Source organism: Liolophura sinensis, chromosome 3 (genome assembly GCF_032854445.1).
Source record: "Liolophura sinensis isolate JHLJ2023 chromosome 3, CUHK_Ljap_v2, whole genome shotgun sequence".
Lineage (NCBI taxonomy): Eukaryota > Metazoa > Mollusca > Polyplacophora > Chitonida > Chitonidae > Liolophura > Liolophura sinensis.
The window spans coordinates 13,665,899-13,689,505 of NC_088297.1; the positions used below are offsets into that span (position 1 = coordinate 13,665,899).

At 40.3% G+C, this 23,607-nt stretch overlaps 1 protein-coding gene across 1 annotated transcript in view; it reads left to right on the forward strand.

The window, feature by feature from the left end:
• LOC135463652 (mRNA-capping enzyme-like) overlaps positions 1–18,019 on the forward strand; it is a 32,065-nt gene extending 14,046 nt beyond the window's left edge. The window contains 10 exon segments of the mRNA XM_064741016.1: positions 62–163; positions 2,786–2,921; positions 6,218–6,289; positions 8,696–8,860; positions 12,268–12,339; positions 13,401–13,501; positions 14,547–14,613; positions 15,350–15,433; positions 15,435–15,474; positions 16,252–18,019. Coding sequence (XP_064597086.1) covers positions 62–163; positions 2,786–2,921; positions 6,218–6,289; positions 8,696–8,860; positions 12,268–12,339; positions 13,401–13,501; positions 14,547–14,613; positions 15,350–15,433; positions 15,435–15,474; positions 16,252–16,379 — 967 coding nt within the window. The 3' untranslated portion in view covers positions 16,380–18,019.
• Positions 18,020–23,607: the final 5,588 nt, after the last annotated feature.

A 23,607-nucleotide genomic window follows, 5' to 3' on the forward strand; every position in this document is an offset into this window, starting at 1 on the left:
TGTACAATTGCATGGCGGAGCTGGCATGAAAATACAGGTACATGCTGTTTTCTTGTTTCAGATCTGGCTTTCCAGGGGCTCAACCTGTGTCTATGGACAGGGGAAATCTGGAGAAAATCAAAACCAAACCATACAAAGTTAGCTGGAAGGCAGATGGCGTGCGGTATGTTTGTACAATTTGGTTTTGACACGTTGGAGGTTTTTCTGCATCAGACGACCACATTATAAATATTACAATGTGTTATATGTGAATACAACATGGACTTCTTTAAGTGTTTGTTCTACTCATTAAATATTCATGTTCTGGTGCCTTTTGTCTGTCAGGGATACATGTAATTTCCACGAGTGAGTAGAAGCTACTTATTCATCTGAATGATGCAAACGATCACGAAGCGATCTCAGATTTAAGTCAATATTTCAGTCGTTAAACTTGGAATGTTCCTTTCCGTAATGTGAGCTGAAATTTGTTTTACGTTAACTTGCCCAGAATGTATATTGGCAAGCAATATTTTGACCTTCTTACGTAAGAAAATATTTTTGAGTGTAACACATATCGGTCAAAACTTGTATTTATTCATTCATTCGGTTGTGATCCATATAGGGACCTCCGTGGCTCAGTTGATTAGCGCACTAGCACAGCGTAATGACCCAGAAGCCTCTCACCAATGCGGTCGCTGTGAGTTCAAGTCCATCTCATGCTGGCATCCTCTCCATGTGTGTGAAGGTCTGCCAGCCACCTGTGGATGGTCGTGGGTTTCTGCCGGGCTGTGTCCGGTTTCCTCCCACCATCATGTTGGCGCTGTCATATAAATGAAATATTCTTGAGTACGGCATAAAACACCAATCAAATAGAAATAAACAGAAATAGTGACCCGTATACTTATGTTATCCAACCTGACTGTTAAATGCCATTGAAAAAAGTCAATTTTAAAGTTGATTTGAAAGTTTGATTTAAGAGTATGATCGCTTCATGATTCCTTCATGATCGCTTCATGATACCAGGGCCAGAAGTTGTGATCCATATATTTGTTGTGTTATCCAACTCTACTTCTAAATGCCATTGAAAGAAGTCACATGCCCTCAACATGGGGCGAGACGATCTAATGAGTTGGACTAACGCTGAGTAGTAAGGTGGTTTTTAAGGTGGTAAGGTGCATTCATAGTAATGTATTTGTTCAGTCTATTCTACAGTATAGTCTTGTCCCCAGTACCACAGAGCCTTCTTAGGCTTACATCAGACTTCATAGTCTTGAACTTATTTGAACTTTAAGGCTAGTTTTCAATTTTGTCATGAAAGACAATTCTTAATATTGAAATAAAAATCCTTATGGTGAGTTACAATTTCAGTGCAGTGAACTCATTTGCGGTTAAGAGTTAAGTTTGACTTAATTCTAAGACAACTCCATGGCCCCAGAATCACAAAGTGAACATAGTCCTAAAGGATTAGTGTCCAGATTTAGCTACTGGCCCTAATTATATAGATTATAACCTGCTCAAACATTATGTCATAATACAGTTAGAGCTTCTGAGAAACGTAATAATGGCTTATTATTTAAAGTTTAGATCCGCAAAAAAAACAATAGATTGACTGCCCTAGATGATCTCCAGCCAGCCGCCCGATATGACTCACAGGGGGATGTCATAGATGGCCCACCGGACTCTAGGTGGCCCAAATAACCTGGGAATTTGTGTCAAAACAATGTCATTTTTGAGATGGTTTCTAGCTACTTATACACAGAAACAGATATACTGCCGTATTTATTTACTGTTCTTTCCCACTGTCAGCTTCACAATAACTATCATTCTATTCCGCGAGGAATTCTAAATCCATACCTGTGGTCGTGTACAGAGATTTACAATCTATCAGTTTTCAATTCAGATAATGTATTTTATAGCTGCAGTGTGTAGGTGGCGTTGTGGAAATTCAGTTGTATTCATCTCATAGGCTTCAGCAGTAAACTGACGATAGCAGACTGTTTTTGGTGGGTAACAAATTCTTCTGTCTTATACTGTAAATCTACGCCTTGCAGAGTTCCAAATCGTCTAAAAACTTAAAACACCTAACACCAAGGTTCGTTTGTACAACCATAAGTAGAACAAAAAAACATTTCATGGAGAAATTTGATGTGCTTGTTGTCAGTCTTTTAGCTTTCTTTAAAACTGAACTAAATGTCGAAGCTCTGACGGCTCATAAAGGTTGGACTTTCATGATGTAACTCGGCAGAATCTACTAAGTGTTGATGAAAAAAATGCATAAAACCAGCATCATTATCTAGTGAATTTAAGTGCCACATTACTCATATTAATGTATTCCTTTTCAAATATTGTTTACTCTCAATGTAGCAGTATGTACATGGTAGCAGATTATGATTAAATTGTAAATCTGGACACTAATCAGAATTTCATTGATTACAATTTTACAATAACTTACCCAGAATTTACGTTGTCAAGCATTATTTTGACCCTGTTACGTAAGAAATAGCAATATTGAAACGGTTTGAAATTTTGACTTAAGTCTTCAGATTAAGTCTTGCGATCCCAGGGGCTAATCCTACGACATACAGCAATCATCAACGGTTACATCTGATTTCTTTCTTTTTCTTTTAAAAGCGTGGACTAACTACTGGTTATTTATTTACTTGTTTAAACTATTTTAAAATCGTTCTTAGCTTGTGTGGCTATACTGTAGTTCATTCGCTGATGGCTACTTTGTCATGTTTGTCTGCACTTGATTTTAAACAGGGTAAGAACTGCCATTAAGACAGAGTTTCTCCCCTTGTTTTAGCTACCTCATGTTGATAGATGGTCTCCAGGATGTGTACATGCTGGACAGGGACAACACTGTCTTTCAAGTTCCGAATGTGGAGTTTCCAAAGAGGAAAGATCTCAACTCACACTTACACAATACATTGGTAGATGGGGTGAGTTGGTTTGCTTTTTTATTTATTTATTTATTTATTTGATTGGTGTTTTATGCTGTACTCAAGAATATTTTACTTACATGACAACATCCAGCATTATGGTGGCAAACCAAAGCCCATGACCATCTGCAGGTTACTGTCAGACCTTCCCACGTATGGCTGGAAAGGAAGCCAGCATGAGTTGGACTGGAACTCACAGCGTCTGCATTGTTAAGAAGCTCTTAGGTCATTGCGCCATGCTGGTGGTCTAACCCCTCACCCATGGAGGCCACAGGTTTGCTTTTTTTCAAATAACAATAATAAATTGCTTCTTTTTGTCCCTTTGTTCAATTTGTTATGCGAGCTTTTGATCCTCTAAAAATTTTTAGTCCACACATCTCAGGACCCTCACCTAGTTAGGGAAGAGCTCAAAGTCAGAAGTGACAGCCATCTGCTCTAGAACAGACGATGTCGAGTGTGTGGATATGCCTTGAGCTACAGGTATATGCCTGCTGTGTTGTATGTCCAATCAGCTGGACTGCTCCCTTGTCCGTTCCTGGCCAAGCCGCCTCACTGCTGAAGTATGAGGACTGGCTGCCCAACAGCTGGGAGGTTCGCTCAGCGCTAGGAAAACAACTTTTGTTACAGTCTGTTCACATAACTGAACACTGTACTCTATAAACTCCATTTACTAATCTAACGTGTACAGAGTCTTATGGTTGCTTTTCCCCACTTATTTAAAAAAACAACAACACTTTGTTGGAATGGGTGATATGTTACAGCTGGTAAAATGATGGTATATCGTAATGGGTGAACCAGCTTTTCAACACAACTACAGAAATACGCTTGCCAGCGTGATATCGGTCTCGAGGGAAGCAAACCATGCTTGTAAAAACTGGAAAATTTGGCGCGAAGATTATGTATTTGAAACAGTATTAAAGGCCTTTGTTCGGCTCATATACTGTAGGCCTACTTTGTACATATATATTTGTTGATTTTCCACAAAATAAAACCACAAATGTATGGTCCTGTTTATTTATCATTTTGAAATTCTTATACAGCACGAAAGGCCAGGTAGAATTCATAAAGACTCCAAAACAATGTAGATTCTTAACGTGCTATAGCTTTCTGCATCAAACATGCAACACTCATCGTTTGCTTATGCTGGGTACGTAGGAATAAAATCCCTTTTCACACCGTTAATTTGTATACCAGTACACTCAGACATTATTACACCTTACCGGTGTAAGCTCTAATGATCTAATAGCAGTATCCTTTGTGTGGAGATTGAGGGTATCAGTCTATATAAGCAACAGAGTATTCAAATATAAACAAATGCGACACCATATGAGTGGACACCATGTAAACAAATGCGGAGTTGACACCATGTGAAAATAACAATCAAAGGACCAGTTAGTCACTACAACTGTTAACCTGATCCGACCACAGATGCATTTTACAATACTTTCAGTGGTTATGAAATCCCATAAATACACCCAATTTAACCTTTTTTTTTTGTGGTGGTTCAATTCACTGAAATGCTTAAGATACAAGAAAGTAAATATAATCAGTTTGCGTATGTATAAACTGTCGTTGAAAGTTGGAAGCAATTCCCTGTGGATGTGCCTTTGAATTCACTGAAGTTTGTATGCTGGACTAGAGTTGGCGGGAGATCTGGCAATGAAAACAAGGACCACAAGTCACATCAAAGGATAATTCCCTCCCTATTCAGGGCAAACCAGACATTCTGTCCCCGATCAGCCCAGGTCTGGTCGCCTTCAGCAGCTAACAATGAGGCTCAAAAAGGTGATTCTTTTCCATACATGCAGAAGTGCATAGACCTACATGTGCACCCCTGTTTCTGTCGCATGAAGTGAATAAACAAATATCTGTCCAAGGATTTAATGCAGAGTGTGGTTGACAAGCTGGTTGTACAGTTTGAATTCTTGAAGAAGTGAAGGTGTTAAATTCAATCACCGGCACATGTCCTGGGAGCCTGCATGGTTTACAAGTGTTTTATCAATCATAAAATTTTTTTTTCCATGGCATCCCAATATTAAAAACATTTCAAACATGAGTCGAAATTTGCAGCTATTTCTGCCCCCTCCATCTTTTCATATCTATTATATCTGAATGTATGATAGCATTGCAGTATAACCCCACACTGCCCCCCAAATGAACTCCTTCGGTACAGGCCAGCGTGTGGGAAAATTTCCTAATATATTCAGACTGAGTTGCCAATCAACCAAAAACCAGCCAAAACCATACAGTTGTGATTATCCCAAGGGGCAGGTCACTGGAAATAAATAATATAATTGGTCATTGGTGGATCCTTTAAGCTGTGAGTTACAGACACGTGACTTTGAGCTCTCAGAAAATGTCAGTGTCCTCACTTACAGTAATACATTATTTAAGAATTGTTTGCAATGTAGTAATACATGTATCTGGAGCTTGTGAGGGGCGTATCCATTTCCACACCTGCCAGCACCATGTTCAGGTATGACAAATCACAAACTAAGCTTGCAGTCTGGATGTTTCAGTCCACAAATGCCTCAGATTTGGCTTATATGTTATTGCTTGTTTCCTATCAAGCCACATCCCATACATGTGTCCGATCGTTTGGACCTGCCGGTTGTGCTACATAGTCGACCATCCATCCGTTCCTAGAGATTGAACACGAACGTTATGGATCCTACATTAAGGCACCACTTGTCTGATCCGCCGTCCGACTTATGAGCTCTTCCCTAAGCTGTGATTGGAGTTCTGCCATGTCTACTGCCTCAGCTCCCCATCCGAATTTATACGACATTTAGCTGCCCTAAGCATTCGATTATCTTCATTGAGCAACCCTAATTAAGCCAAAGGTATATTTCAGTTGCAATGGCTTGTTTTTGGTGCGTATCCAGCCATTTTGGATTCTGCCAGTTCCAGTGTCTCCTGAACCTTCACTTATTGATTTATTTATTTATTTGATTGGTGTTTTTCGCCATTCTCAAGAATATTTCACTTATACGACGGCGGCCAGCATTATGGTGGGTGGAAACTGGGCAGAGCCCGGGGGAAACCCCACGACCATCCGCAGCTTCCTGCAGACCTTCCTACATATGGCCGGAGAGGAAGCCAGCATGAGCTGGACTTGATCTCACAGTGACCGCATTGGTGAGAGACTCCTGGGTCATTACGCTGCGTTAGCGCGCTAACCAACTGAGCCACGGAGGCCCCTCACTTATTGAACTGAGATTGTGAACACCCTGTGCAAAATTCCTGGTATTCATCAAAGAAGAGAAACTTAAAATCATTCCTTTCATTTTTTTCAGGAGATGATCCTTGACAAAGTGGAAGACAAAAATGTTCCCCGCTTTTTGGTTTATGACATCATCAAATTTGAGGTAACCTTTTCCCCGAGAGCTGTATGTCATAGTGGTCAGTTGTCAAGACTTTATTTAAGTCATTTATTATATTAAAACTAGATTTGTAGTTCCACATCAGCATGTACAATGTAGCTGGAAGGCTAGGAACCGAAACTATGTCCCATGTTGCTATTTTTAGTTGGGGGTGGTGGTGGGATGAGAGGAGGTGGAAGAAGGATAGTGGGGTGAGGGGTTTGAGATCAAACTCTTTTGTCCCTAAAGGTTAAAAAGTCCTGCTGTATGATGTGACTTGTCAACAAGAGTTGTCTGTTAACAGTACTGACATGAATTTACAGGTCACCTGTCTTGCCGTGTTACAGAGGCTCAAATGAATATCAATGCAACACTTCTGTTTTTGCAATACTTCGCACGACAATGCTGTGATTTTTTATAGTATCAAGGGATGGCCAAGAGCAAAACTCTACACCAGTGTACATTCCATTCCCCAAAACCAAAGTATTGTCAATTTCAAGCCTATTCACCATTTTGACCCATCAGACAGGTGTGGTCGTATCTGTAGTATTCAGTGATCTGTAAGGCCTTCCGTGGTAATCCTTACACTCAGGTGTACAAAACGTCACTTATACAGTTCTGTCAAAAACCACATCCATGTCACAGATGCCATAAAAGCCAAGAAGGGGGCGCCATCTGTATGCTCGATGCCGGCATGACCCTTAGAGCTGTTGCCAGAGCCCTTAACATTAATGTGTTAACGATTGTTCGTCTCAGAAAACATCATGAAGAACTTGGCATGGCAGTTAATGGCCTGTATGCCCGCCGACTGTGTGTAATGCCCCCCGACCAAGATGGTCACATTTGCCTCCTCCACCCCCACAACTGTTTCAGGCCCAGCCACTGCCACAGCAAATGAAACAGTTGGGCTCCATAATAACCGGATTCCGCTCAAATGGGTCAGAATCGCCTCAGTGAAACAAATTGGCGAGCCCGTAGATTCCAGGGTATAGACCTTACACCTGCACGATGCCAGAGTCAGTGCCACTAATTTAGCATTCATGTTCGTTGATCTGTGGCACGATGGCAGCATGTTTTGTTTTCACGTGAATTTTGTTTTGTCAACGCCTCCATCGTGCGTAGGGTGCAATACAGTGGTGGTTGCCCCATTTGTGCGTTGCCATGGGGTAACATTTCAGCATGACACAGCCCGTCCCCATGTTGCTGCTGTATGCAGAACATTTCTCCAGGTCGCAACGTTAAACCGCTCATCTGGCCAGCGTATTCACCTGATCCGTCCCCAATTAAACACCCGTGGGGGCTGTCCTTGACCTGCGTGTTTGTTGGTGATATCCAGTTCTGGGCAATATCGCGGAGCTGTGTTTAGCCCTCAAACAGTAGTGGGAAAACATTACGCAAGTCACAATTGACCATTTCATTAGGTCTATGCATCGACAGTATGTAGCAGTGCAGGAGGCAAACGGCAGACATACTTGGTACTGAAGTGTGGAATTTCCCGAACTCACCCCACCCTAACCTGCCTTAGCGTTACCATCGGTTGTCCGTTTCCATCAGTTATGAAAATGTATTGCTAAGTGTCCATTTTGTGCCTACTCGAAAAATGGCATTAAAAGGATTTGATAATGCAGTCAATTTTATCAAAATTTGGGTGTTGCTTTATATTTTTATTCAGTTTAGTTACCTAACATTTCTGACAGGTCACATAGTACAGGTGGTTTTTTAAGGTTTTTTTACCTTTAGCGATAGAATATTTCAAACCAAAGACTCTCCCGTTGGCCCTAATCAGTGAGAAAGGTCGTTTGAATCCAGATAATATTTGAATCTGGCTTGATGTCAGATTTGAGAGTTATCAGATGGTTCTCTTGCAAGTTTTGTGGTTGACTTCAAGCCAGTTTGGTTTCCAGAAAACTTTGGCTTGTTGTTTCCTGTTGGACCAGCTAGGATATTCAGATTATAACTTGATTAAAACTCTAACTTGAAAGATGAATGTACACAGTGATGTTTTATTCTCTTTACACATCGGTTAAAAGTTTCTTGTTTGGGGGTAACTCTACTTGAAAACCATTGAACCTACCCTTAAGATTTTTGTTTTCAAGTGAATTGAGCATTTAAACCTTTGAATTGTTTTTTGTTTAAAGCTTCCTAAAGTGGAGAAATTTCTCATCAAATGTGCGTGTAAATCTGTATTAATTAACTTGAATATTAATTTAGAACTTAATAAATCCTGGATGGATACTTTAATAATAATCTCTGGAATAAGATTCACATATAATACACATAAAAGTAACTAGTCAAAACAGATACGAAAAACGAATGTGCCTACCAAAAATTTCAAAATTTTACAAAATTTTGTTTCCCCATGCAAAGAAATGTTTAAATTATGCTTTAATTGTATGAATAATTGATCTACAGGGTCTAGATGTAGGAGGCACAGACTTTGAACGACGTCTTCTCTGCATCCAGAAAGAGATCATTGGGCCACGATATGCAAAGATGCAGAAAGGTTTGCTGGACAAGTCACGCGAGACATTCAGTGTCCGTGCAAAACCCTTCTGGGATGTCAGTCTGTCACGGAAGGTAAGTTTGGCCGTACATGTTGACTCTTGTATCTGGTACATTTATGAGCCGTTATGAGGTCTTGTTTTGGCAAGCAATGCGAAGAATTTGGCTGAAGGACATTCTTTCTATCAGGATTGGTCAGAACATTGGCATTGATTGATACTGATAAACAGTGCTGTCAAATTTGTCAGGACATTGGCAGTGATTGATTGTGGTGAACAGTGCTGTCAGATTTGTCAGAACATTGGCAGTGATTGATAGTGGTAAACAGTGCTGTCTGTCAGATTTGTCAGAATATTGGCAGTGATTTATAGTGGTAAACAGTGCTGTCTGTCAGATTTGTCAGAACATTGGCAGTGATTCATAGTGGTAAAGAGTGCTGTCTGTCAGATTTGTCAGAACATTGGCAGTGATTTATAGTGGTCAACAGTGCTGTCTGTCAGATTTGTAAGGACATTGGCAGTGATTTATAGTGTTCAACAGTGCTGTCTGTCAGATTTGTCAGAACATTTGCAGTGATTTATAGTGGTCAACAGTGCTGTCTGTCAGATTTGTCAGGACATTGGCAATGATTGATAGTGGTAAAGAGTGCTGTCTGTCAGATTTATCAGAACAATGGCAGTCATTGATAGTGCTGTATGTCAGATTTGTCAGGACATTGGCATTGATTTATAGTGGTAAACAGTGCTGTTTGTCAGATTTGTCAGGACATTGGCAGTGATTCATAGTGGTAAACAGTGCTGTCTGTCAGATTTGTCAGAACATTGGCAGTGATTTATAGTGGTAAAGAGTGCTGTCTGTCAGATTTGTCAGCACATTGGCAGTCATTAATAGTGGTAAACAGTCCTGTCTGTCAGATTTGTCAGGACATTGGCAGTGATTGATAGGGGTAAACAGTGCTGTCTGTCAGATTTGTCAGGACATTGGCAGTGATTCATAGTGGTAAACAGTGCTGTCTGTCAGATTTGTCAGGACATTGGCAGTGATTCATAGTGGTAAACAGTGCTGTCTGTCAGATTTGTCAGAACATTGGCAGTGATTTATAGTGGTAAAGAGTGCTGTCTGTCAGATTTGTCAGCACATTGGCAGTCATTAATAGTGGTAAACAGTCCTGTCTGTCAGATTTGTCAGGACATTGGCAGTGATTGATAGTGGTAAAGAGTGCTGTCTGTCAGATTTGTCAGGACATTGGCAGTGATTGATAGTGGTAAACAGTGCTGTCTGTCAGATTTGTCAAGACATTGGCAGTGATTGATAGTGGTAAACAGTGCTGTCTGTCAGATTTGTCAGAACATTGGCAGTGATTTATAGTGGTAAACAGTGCTGTCAGATTTGTCAGGACATTGGCAATGATTGATAGTGGTAAAGAGTGCTGTCTGTCAGATTTGTCAGGACATTGGCATTGATTGATAGGGGTAAACAGTGCTGTCTGTCAGATTTGTCAGAACATTGGCAGTGATTTATAGTGGTAAACAGTGCTGTCAGATTTGTCAGGACATTGGCAATGATTGATAGTGGTAAAGAGTGCTGTCTGGCAGATTTGTCAGCACATTGGCAGTGATTGATAGGGGTAAACAGTGCTGTCTGTCAGATTTGTCAGAACATTGGCAGTGATTTATAGTGGTAAACAGTGCTGTCTTTTGTGGTCTTATTTGAAGTTCAGTGGAGACCACTGACCTTATACAAATGTGGCTTACATGTATATCACATATGGGGGCCCTCATGGCTCAGTTGGTAATGACCCAGGAGCCTCTCACCAATGCGGTCACTGTGAGTTCAAGCCCAGCTCATGCTGGCTTCCTCTCCGGCTGTAGGTGGGAAGGTCTGCAAGCAACCTGCGGATGGTCGTGGGTTTCCACCGGGCTCTGCCCGGTTTGACCTTCCAAAATGTGGCCGCTATCTTATAAGTGAAATATTCCTGAGTACGGCGCAAAACACCAATCAAATAAATAAATTAATTAATTAGAGAATCATATCTTTGTATGACACCTTCAATCATTCTACTGTATTTTGGTTTAGAGGTCAATATTTGAATGTATCACATGACTTGAACACCAGACGAGCTGCCAGGGCTCTCTGTTTGCCTTGTTTGTGAATTGTTAAGACCCTTGTCCTTGTAGTAATGAATTAGCGTTCACAAATTACACATGTAGATATTTGTGGATGTGTATGTACAAGATACTAAAGATGACATATAAATTTACGAGAGATCAACGTAATAATTTGTGGTCAAAGTCTTGCACAATTTTTTGTTCGTGTATTTGTTTTGTTTTTGTTTTTTTTTTTGTGAATAATTTTGACTCTTACACTGTGGTGGGCTGCTTTACGGGAAGATTTTGTTGTTGTTGGTTGTGTTAGAGCTAGTGATACTGCTTGTTCTTGGTTGTGGGGTGCATTTCGAAACTGCTGATACAGGGCTGTCAAAAGCAATTTGATTGATTATTTAATTGATGTTTTATGCCGTACTCAAGAATATTTCACTTATACGATGGCGGCCAGCATTATGGTGGGAGGAAAACCCCACGACCATCAGCAGGTTACTGGCAGACCCACCCACGTTCAGCGTACCAGTATATTAAATATGAACTAAAACTGCTGCTTTTATACTTTGACTTTAGCTAAATGTAATATATGACTTAATACCAGTATTAGCTAATACACTTTTGAACAACTGGGCCCTGGAGATATCCTGATATCATTTTACAGGGTTTTTATTCTTCACATAGGTCCATTTTAGTTTTATGTGCTTAACAGTATGAGCCTTCACTTTGTTGGTCACCATTAAATTGGTTTGACTTGTTTTTTTTGACTTTTTAGGGATTTTTTTTATGAAAAGCCATACTGGCCATACTTATTCTGACGCCAGCGTTTTATGTTGCAGCGTATGACTGCATGCCATTAATTTAACCCATTATGTCACATAACATTTACTCTACTGTAAAAATATTTATTGTTGTACTATTCCAGAGAACCTACCTGGATGTATAAATTGCTGCTTCCTATATGCAGGGGCCTCTGTGACTCAGTTGGTTAGCGCTTGCGCAAAGTAATGACCCAGAAGCCTCTCACTAATGCAGTCACTGTGTGCAGCTCATGCTGGCTTCCTCTCTGGCCATACTTGGAAAGGTCTACCAGCAACTTGCGGATTGTCGTGGTTTTTCCCCGGGATCTGACCAGTTTCCTCCCACCATAATGCTGGCTGCCGTTGTATAAGTGAAATATTCTTGAGTACGGCGTAAAACACCAATCAAACAAATAAATAAATCCCTATATGCAAGCTGAACCTAAGCCTCTGAAAGCTCTAACTGCCCATGGTTGAACATTTCTTAAGTACAGCATTAAACATCAATCAAATTAACTAATATTGGGTACTTTCTTGTGAGACTGAATGTGCCAATGAAACCTTGCTGTTCTCGTATTTTCAGCTTCTAGATGGAAGTTTTGCCAAAGAAGTCAGCCATGAAGTGGATGGTTTGATTTTTCAACCTGTCAAAGAGGTTTGTTTTAATTGTCTCAAGGTGCATCAAGAGCTGTTTTATATATGGCTAATTCATGTATGATGTGCACAGTCTTAGTGACATTCACAAAAGATCACTTGTCTTCCACCATTTGTGATGGGCATATCTGTATGCGAAAGTTATTTATTTGATTTGGAGTTTTATGCTATACTCAAGAATATTTCACTTATTTGATGGCGGTCAACAATATGGTGAGAGGAAGCCAGGCAACAGCGCGAGGGAAACTCGCGATCACCCGCAGGTTGCTGGCAGGTCTTCCGACGCACGTTACAGATACCATATACATTTTATCTGGATTTTGTATTTATAAAAGCGACACGGGCTTCATCTCGTGTTGATTGTATGAAATGTATGCAAAAGGTATGCAAAATGTATGCGAAAGTTAGTCAGTATTAAACTTGCCAAAGATTATGCTGGGCAGTCTGGATTCCTTACCCATGAAATTGACTGCCTGGTACAACAAAACCAAACAACAACAAAAATAAAAAGAACAATAAATATGTTCATAAACTCCACTTCTTCTCCCCCTTGAAACTGACCACCATGGTATTGCAAAATAAAACCAAACAGCAAAAAAAAAACAACAAAAAAACCCCAAAACAAACAAGAGAAAACGAAATAGATCAATAGATCCACAATAGTGCACATATGAAACTGACAAACTTGTCAAGTATGCATTAGCATAAGGAACTCAAACTCAAATAACCATATAACTCAGCTGAACTAAAAAAACCATTGGATTTGTACATAATTTTGGTTGTAGAAAAATTTTCAATCACATTAATGGTATTTGAAACGTGACCTAGGCTTTACATCATGCAGCTGTTTAACATAAGCTTAAATTTATTTATTCATTTGATTGGTGTTTTACGCTGTACTCAAGAATATTTCACTTACATGATGGCGGCCAGCATCATGGTGGGAGAAAACCGGGCAGAGCCCGGCGGAAACCCACGACCATCCGCAGGTTGCTGACAGACCTTCCCACGTACAGAACATAAGTTTAAAAGAAGCATGTATACATGTATCTTGTGTTTCAGTCGTATGTTCCTGGCAGATGCTCAGACATGCTGAAATGGAAACCGCCAACTCTTAACTCGGTGGACTTCAAGTTACAGATACGGAAAGAGTCAAGACTTGGGTAAGAATTAACCCTATTTTTAATTGTTTATTTATTTAAAGGGGTTTTATAAATGATTTTTTTTTGATGTTTGTGAATGAGATCAAATTATCTGCATTTACCAAGAATATAGCACAGATCATATTGGCGGTCGGTACTGACGTACCTGTACAATTTGTAACATCAAGATGGTTTAAAGTTTGAAAAATTTATACTGCGACCTGCTAATATAAATTTTATGAACTTTATTACTGATTTTAAAAGATTAGAAAGTGCACTGACAAGGCTGATATTTTGTGAAAGGTAATTATTTGAACTGTTCTGAAACGAGAACATAAATTTCAGTGGATTTGCATAGATCGATTTTTGGGGCAAAAATCTCTGGAATAGCATCTTGAACACTGCTGTAATTGCTCAACATTTCGCATGTTTGCAAGGGTGTTTATTCAAGCATATTCTGTGGGCACTATTCTTTGTGGACTGATAAAATTATACTTTTTGTGAAGCCTGAAATTGGCCAATCCAACCAATGTAGTTTTGTGCCCAAAATCAAATTAAGGAATATGCATAATTGCACTGAAGATTGTGCTAACAGGCTCCGTGTATATTGAATATTGTACTCCGAATCTCAGTATTTCCACCATGTCCACTGGCACTGGTCCAAAGCGATTAAGGTATAAGTAGCAGTATTCTGGCAAAATTATTTTCAAGATTTGATAATGAAAGAGTGTGTACAAAGTAATTGCTGAAAATGTGCAAATTGTGTAGTTTTATTTATCTTTTTCTGTATTGTTTAGCTGAAATGACTTTTTTCATGTCAGTAATGGTTAATACTGCCTGGAAGTCATTAGGTGAAAAAAAAATTTCACTTTTTATATATGATTTGTGAAAATATTATGATTTGTGAGATTATGAGCATCATGTCCACACATAATGCATATCTTTCTTACCTCTAGTTTTTGGCTTAGCCAAAGGGCATTGTTCAGTGACAATGGCAATTTATTTTATACACATGGGTACACATATTGAATTCAGAGATGATCAAATGTCTCCCTTGTTTGTGCAGTATGCTTCCCGTCACCAGAGGGCTGTTATTTGTGGGAGGACTTGACCAGCCGTTTTCAGAGATGAAGGTTGGTTGTTTTCTGTGTTGGATGCTCTGATTGGCCCGAATGTTTTCCGTTCCTTGTTTTTTGTGTATGTAGTTATGCATGAAGTCTTGCGTCTTACTTTATTAAAAGATACATGAGAACGCAGTAAAAAACTATTAGTAGAGTAAGGATTTATGGAAAATCAGGAAAGACCCGACAAAACAATTAGAAAAAAAGCATATTTTAGATTTCTAAATAACCTTTCTATTTTATGTGTATTTTCCGTCAGTATTTGGGAGATATTCGTAAATGATGTCGTTGATGAACATACTGGGAACTCAGGACCAGCTTATCTCCCGCAATTCAGGCTCTTCTTCGAAAAGAGTTGTTTGGACAGCTATTTCTTTTTTATGTCACCATAAAAACCTGCGGATGGTCATGGTTTCCCCCCAGGCTCTGCTCGTTTTTCCTCCCACTGTAATGTCGGACATCATCATATAGGTGAAATATTCTTGAGTACAGCTTAAAACACCAATCAAATAAATAAATATTGGGCAAAAGGAAAACTCTAGTTTGAAAGACATTTTCACTTCCAAGGGAACATAGCTGAGAAGCTTTCTTGTTTTTTCATGTGTTAGCCCACACCATATAGTCTGTGTGAAGAAATAAAAACCAAATGTTTCATGTGTCCTTTAACAGTTTTTTTTTTGGTATGCCCTAAACTCCAAATGAAGCAAATTACATTAATTGACCCTAATAAAATGTTTCACTGTTCAAGGTTACAAAAGACATGAAGGAATTAGAGAACAAGATCATTGAGTGTTCCTGGGATGGGAAGACGTGGCAATTCATGAGAGTCAGGGACTGACAAGTCCTTCCCTAACAGCTACACAACTGCGAAAGGTCAGTCTTCGTTCGCCCTTCATCCTGTATACCAGTGGATGCCGATTTGTACATCGGGGGTGCTGATACGTACACCGGGGAAGGGGGTGGGGACTGAAATGGGTGTTTTTGTGGCATTGCTGTCCAGTTTTGAGAAATTTGCCAACTGGCAAAGAAATAATGGTGTAAAATTTTGGAAAAGATTATTTAAAAAAAAGGTTTCTTGCTAGGTATATAATATTATATTTTTTTTGTTTTGTCGGTTACAGTATTTCAAGAAATTGATCAAGAAAACATTTTTAGCTGTGTTTATAGACAAGAGACGTCCACACCTGGTATCTGTAGAACGTGACTGGTATGAGGGACATGTGTGGTGTCCTTGGCGGGATACTCCAGTGAGGCAGCGTCATAAATATGATTTCAATTGCTTTGACACAATGTGGAAATCAATTCTGGCCATGGACAGGAAAATTTGTAGATAGGGCAGTAAATGGTCAACGACATTGTTTGCGCAGTTGATGTTAATTGACATTCATTGATGACCTTTTGACTACCACCAATATGGTACACTTATCTGTATATATGTGGGACATTCGCCAAAGGTGTATAGTTTTTCATTTCGCACCCAGGCCTATCTACCATCATCTTGAATATGGCATGAAGAAACAATGAAATGAATAAGTAAATTCATGAATAAGATGGCATAATAGTGACCCTGCTGTGGAGTATCATCTTCATGACATGGCAGATATGGTGGTTGTTATTCTGTTACATTGTTGTTGTTTTTGTACTCGACAGGTGTGTGTGAGAGCATCATGAATCCTGTGACAAAGGAGATTTTGTTTGACACTGTGGAGAACTTAGCCTTTAAAGCTCCCCATCCCCCAGGGCAACAGGCTCAGGGTCACCACGGAGCTCCCAGGTGACAGGTGTGTGAGTTGGGTGTGGCTGGGGAACTCCGCTGAGAGAAAGGTGTGACACCGTACACTGCGCTGTAAGGCTTGTGTGACACAGGTGTCAAATATGATATTAACGTAACATGCTTGTGAGGCAGGTTTGGCTGTGATATTTCACAATGACGCATGAGTGACACCAGACACCGCACTGTACTGGACTAGGTGTGAAACATGATATTGACACGACAGACTTGTGAGATGGTTTCTGCTGGGAAACTGCGTGACGCCAAACACCACAGTGTAAGACTGTGATACAGGTGTCAAACATGGTATCAACATGACAAGATTGTGAGTCGTATTCACATGAAACACCCTTAGAAGGGTCATGACACCAGATGCCCCATTGTACGACCTGTGTGAGACATAGTTTGTGCTGTAGTGTCAGTCATGGTGTCAACACGAGCATTGGAGGTTTGCACCTTGATGGGGAAGAGTGCTGAATAGACTTGAGTCACTGTTTGGACAGGTGTGATGTCATAGTGTTGCGATGCTCTTGATGTGGCAAGCAGGACACACCTGACGTGGGACACGGGTCACACAGATATGTAGGTTTCAAGTGAAAATATCACAGCTTGTTAAGCACGTGAATATGCTCACATTCAGAGTGTCTGTTGAAAAAGAAGTTTTCTTGTACATACAGCCGGATACCTGTCTGCACGTGGGGCTTTGAGGACCATATTTTACCTGTTGGACTGGAAACTAAGTATGTCAGTGGTAGAAGCCTGGACATTTTACATGCTACAAAGACCTCACGCGCATGGTGGAGAAATGTGTATAAAAAACGGCAGAAATGTACTTGTTTTGATACAGATGTGAGCATCAGACAGCATATTTTATATGGATAACTGATGTACATAAGGACATTTTCAAAATGACGAGTGCTGTAGTCTCTGTTTATTTGTTGATTGATTAAAGGAAAAGACCTGTAAAAATCGAAGTAGGCATCACTGAATTGACCACTTAAAACTTTGCCTAAATATACTTTCATTTATTTTATTTTTTTTAGATTTTTGTGAAAGGAGCTAAGGGCGTTCAAACATTTGAATACTATGTTGGGCTTTATTGACCATACTATCAGAGGTTAGGAACTCTGGCATCACAGGAAGTTTTCCCAACGCCAAGATTACTGAAATAATACCAAAGTTCTCTGACCTTTTCTACCAGCAGGCGTCAAGGCACAGCTGTGTACCAGATCGTGAAATTTGCCACTTTTACATCGAATGAGCGAAACTTAAAACGGCATCGCAATGGTGGGGCTGGCGATTATTTCTTCGCCTCGGCCGATGGCTAGACAGATATTGCCACGGGAGTGCGGTTTACATGCTTGGCGAGATGAAAGTAGTCGAGTGGGTACAGGCTTGGCAACACTTTTATTTTTATCCATGCATTTAAACGAAGGAAGTATCAAGCCACAGTTGTTCACGAACCTGTAAATTCCGAAACGGTCTCAAAGCATGTCAAAAAGGCAAGCTAATGACTGCTTCTCCGGCTGTCAGTCATGGTGGATGCATAATACGGGGAGCAGTGTTGTCTGTTCACAGTTCAATAAATTAATGTAACAAAATCAGCATTCAAATGTATTTCAGCGATAAAGACGTGACTGACCAGTATCTGTGTATCTGTGCTTAAGCTCCCATAAAATACAGGTGGGGGGGGGGTGGAGGGGGGGGGGGGGGGTGAGTTTTCCAAGTTTCACGCATGTGGCGGTTCGTCATCCCATTTTAGAAGTGTTAGCGGAGAACAATCAGCAAGCATTCCCGATTTCATAAAATGCATTATGGCGACCATAAACTCAACATGCACGGATTGAACATTGTGTTCGCATATGTAGAAATGGATGCCCATTTACACTAGCTTTGTATTGCAACAGCTCTAAACATTGTGTTAATGCAATGCTAAGTCTATTCCTACTCACATTTTCCGGGAACTCAACGACGTGTGCGTAAGTCTTACAGGTGACTTGACAGCTTACAGAATACAACACTGACCAATGAGATGAACTTATTCTCACTGACCCGCGCCATGGAAAAAAACACGAAGTCAACACGATTGTGAAATCTCCCGCCAAATCTAGACGAGCAGACGGAAGCTCAAAATTTAACATAACGTCGGGCGCCAGGTGCCTAGTGAAGAGTCCTTGCATTGTAATTTGGGTTTGACTTTGTGACTAAACCATTTCGGTAAAGCCACCATAAAGTCATGTGCTACTATAGGTGTATTGCAAGGATATTCACAACACTTAGATGTAATCTTTATGCCACGGGTAGAATTCAAAACAATTATCAAAGCAACAGGTGGTCGGATAGCCATCAGGTTACCCGCAACAGACAACTAATTTTACCTCACAATGCATCGGCTCACTTGTTATTAGGAACGAGGGGGCCTCAGTGGCTCAATCAGTCAGCGCAATGACCCAGGAGCCACTCACCAATCCGGTCGCTGTGAGTTCAAGTCCAGCTCATGCTGGCTTCCTTTCCGGACGTAAGTAGCAAGCAGCAACCCGCGGATGGATTTCCTCCGGGCTATGCCCGCTTTCCTCCCACCATAATGCTTGCAGCCGTCGTATAAGTGGAATATCCTTGAGTACGGCGTAAAACAAAATTTATTTATCAAATAAATAAATATTAAGAACGACCAAGGTCTGAGTAGAAATTTAGTGTCTCACTATCATGTTCGCTGTGCCTCTAAGTGTTGTTGATTTGCTGCACAAAATCTTACAGATGAACTTAAATAACAAACAAATTTGTGTAATAGACTATTGCAGTTTTCCCCGGTCCATCAAATCCCGTTGTGAACAAATGATAGCACAAAAAAGGCAGTGTGGCGCAGGTAATCACCTGAGCGAAGGAGCCTACAGTTTTGCCTTGTTTGTTTGACTCAGACTGACCACTGAAAGTTTACGCCGCCCCTTCACCAGCGATAGTGTATCCATGCACATCGCCGGTCAGTTGACATGTGCCGACTTTCTGTATTGTCTCTTGTCATATGAGTGAAAATTGCTGGTTCATATGGCTGTTCAGCTGGTCGAAAAGGTCAACGAATTACGATAGTCCTAAAATTCCTTCCTTCTGGTGAACATCAGGAAAAAAGGTGATGTGACGTCAGAGCTCCTAGATGCCGTCAGTATGGCTCATAAATCCCACCATAGTATTCAAATATTTGAATGGCTTTCAGCACTATTACAGAATATCTGAAAATAAAAAAACAAATGAAAGTATTTTCGCATAGATGTCAGTTTGTGTGATGAACCTTACTTCGTATTTTAGCTGTCTTTTTACTTAAATGTTGTAATAACACCATGATCAAGAATGGGAGTGTTTTGAGTTGGAACTCTTTTGTCATGAAATGTGAAAACTGCAGTACTGTGTCTATCATGTGCCTTGGGGAAAAATGGTAAGCAACTTTTGTTGACACTAAATTACCACAAATGTCACCTCTTTATTTTAGGAGCTTCTCAAGTTCACAAACGTTCAGCTTCTAAATTTTCATCGTCATTCATTGTCTAAATTACTTTTAAACCTTTTTCAGACGCTCATGTAATAAACGTGATTAAAAATAGTTACCATTTTTGACGGGTCACATGATGCAGTTGGACTTTTTTACCTTTATCGATAAAAGAGTGAATTCGAAACTCCCCTATTTTACGACGCCGGTTAGCTTGATTGGGTGGATTAAATCAGAAAAAGCCACCGCAATTTACCAGGTGCCTGAAATGCCGCTTGACTTAAGTTGCAGCCAAAACATGGAGGACTGGTTTTGAACAGTTGTTAACCTCACTGGTCAAGGGCGTGATAGTCGCATTGTCAAAGTGCTTTAGCCATCTAACCCAGTCCTCCTTTGGAGCTTTAATAAATTAACCTTACATGTGAAACAGTGAGAACATTTCAATATTAAAACGCCGTTTTAAAACTGTGGATCTCATTGTGTGAAACTACACTCTTTGTTGATATTTCAATATTAAAACACCATAATAATAATAAAATCATGCCCATCATGAGCTTTGTATCTTATTGTGGAAAACTAGACGTTAATTGTGGACATCGCAATACTAAAATAGTAAGACCTTTACGAGCTGTGGACCTCACAGCGTGAAACTTTACACTCATTGTGGACATTTCAATATGAAAACGCCATTCTTACAGGTACAACAAGTACCATCTTTGGTATGACCTGACTTAATTTAACCCCGGGTCGGGTCCTTCGTGGCCGAGGAGGTTAGCACGCCAGCACGGCGCAATGACCAGAAGTGTCTCAGCAATACTGTCGTTTGAGTTCAAGTCCAGCTCATGCTGGCTTCATCTCCGACCGTACGTGGCAAGGTCTTGCAGCAGCCTGCGGATGGTCGTGGCTTTTCCACCATAATGCTGGCCGCCGTCGTATAAGTGAAATATTCTTGAGTACGGCGTAAAACAGGATTCAAATAAATAAATAATCCAGGGTCACCCGAATACGAGGCGGACTCTCTAACCATTAGGCCACCGAAGCTGTCAGCGGTATTTATTAGTTATAAGGAAAATTGTATTACATTACACGGTGGCTGTTACATTACTCACACCGTAATTGTAACACACCGTCAAATATCGTTTACTAACACTGTTCACTTTGTACAAAGGCGTCTCCTATTATAGGTGGAATATTCCTCATAACGGATGTGGTGGCGGACGGGTTATCACGCCATCCCGGCCCAATGCTGGCATCCTCTCCTCCGGAACGTGGGAAGGTATGCCAGCAACCTGCGGCCGGATGGTCGACTTCCCTCGGATTCCGGGTTTCCTCCCACCATAATGCTTACTGCCGTCGTATAAGTGAAACATTCATGAGTACCGTACAGTGTGAAACACCAATGAAATAAATCAATCAGTCAATCAGCTATTTAGTCTCCTGTTTTGCTTCCCGGCATGTTCGACTTCAGCTCATGTACACTGGTTTGGCTGAATGACGAAAGGCGGTAGCTTCTCTTCCTGGACACTCGAGGTTTTTCGATCCATAAATCTGACCCCCGTTTTAGCAGTAAAAAATTCTTGCTTACAGTGTCAAATAACCAGATCCTCGGTGGCTCAGTCGGTTAGCGCGCTAGCGCAGCGTAATGACCCAGGAGCCTCTCACCAATGCGGTCGCTGTGAGTTCAAGTCCAGCTCATGCTGGCTTCCTCTCCGGCCGTAAGTGGGAAGGTCTTGCAGCAACCTGCGGATGGTCGTGGGTTTCCCCCGGGCTCTGCCCGGTTTCCACCCACCATAATGCTGGCCGCCGTCGTATAAGTGAAATATTCTTGAGTACGGGGTGAAACACCGAACAAATAGATAAATCAAATCAAATAACCAGATAGGTAAATCAACTCATCTGAACTCAAACTGTAGCTATTGACTTAAACAATCTTCGAAACAAATGATACAATAAAAAGCCAAAAATGACAAAAAGTTATTTACAAAAAGAGTTTATTCGGAGAAGAGAATTTCTTCAAAATAAAAGGTGTATAGTAAGCGTAGGAGACACTAAGGAAATTTATCTGTTAAATTTAACGGAAAGTCCGTTGTTTGAGTGAGCTAGAATGTTTTCTTTTATTGCAGCAGATTATTCTGTTAAATAGAACACATTCATATTCTGTGTAAATTCAACATAAATATTCTATTAGACTGAGATGATATGTTCAATATGACACAAAATTGTGTTACAACAACAGAATACATCCAGGCATCCCTCAAGCAACAGGCTTTCTGTTAAATTTAACAGATTAGTTTTTGGAGTGTAGGAGTAGGGTTATATGCCAGTACCGGTACAAAAGGCTGGATCTGTAAAGGAATATTTTGTAAGATGGTGCTGGAGCAGGAAAGCGCTATCGGTTATTCTTAGCCGCTGTGTAGTAAAAAGGAATATGGGTTATTGAGTTAGATCATTAGTTAATATTTATCAGTGCCACCAGTAGGCCTTCAGCCAGTTCTTCAACCAAAATGGAATATCGATAAGAGACCTGGATAGGCGTGTAACGTTGTCTGTAGAGAGAGATAATAATACAAATGTAGGTGAATGGACAACAAATGCAGGTGAGATCGTCCATATCAATAGCTCTGGCTGGTTCAGTGGTGTAAAACGTGGGTTCCGCGACAGATCAGATTATTCGTATTCAGGTATTAGATCAGCTTTACTCTAGGAAGCTATGTCCATTTTTCTCCATCCGTAAACTTGGTGGCCCTCGTATAAGGGAAATATTACCAGGAATCAAATATACTAATAAATGATTTCTATACCGACTAAGAATTTGTAACGCTTGTTCCAACTTGTTCATTATGTTTAAAGGTTGATAGATCACCTTGGTATTATTTAGTTGGCAATTCCAGTATTTCAGGATAGTAGAAAATGTCGTTCCTGGTAATTATGAATGATACACTTTCAAAGAAATGGTTGAAATTCACACTAACGGTACAAAGTTTGTTTGTGTTTATTTATTTCTTTTTGGACTGGTTGTTTAGCGTCATTTTCAATGCTATTTCATTGAAACAACAGGTTGTTACAATTTTATGGTTGCAAGAGGTTAAGTGTAAATGTAATGTAAAGGGAGATTAGTAAGTATGCCATCTGCAACAGACAGCCTAAGCGGCCATATCAACTGCGAGGAATGTCTGGGATTCCCCGTCCGGGGCTGGGCATGGGCCAATATCTCGTGTGTTCAAATGATTTGCAGACATATGCTACGAAGCGCAAGCGATCAGCTGTGGTGTAGTGCCTCTGACCTCCCTTTATCTCACACGTATCACCAGCTTTGCCTTACACCCAGTGTCACTTTTCACCCGCTTTGTGAAGTTACACGTGTGTAGACAAAATTCTTTTAAAAGTAACACACATATTCTATTGATTCAACGTAACGATTCCATTAGACTAACAGGATACTGTGTTGAATATTACACAAGACTGTGTTATAATAACAGAACACATTCTAGAAAGGTTTATTTCAGAAAAGGTTCATCTGGGAAATGGTTAATCTGGCATAATCTTCATCTCGCAAAATGCTCATCTAGGAAATGGTTAATCCGGCATAATATTCATCTTGTAAAATGCTCCTCTGGGAAATGGTTAATACGGCAAAATATTCCTCTGGCAAAATGTTGTTCTGTAAAATAGCTAATCTGCCAAAATTTGCATCTGACAAAATGTTCATATAGTAAAATGCACATCTGACTAATTGTTTATTTTACAATATATT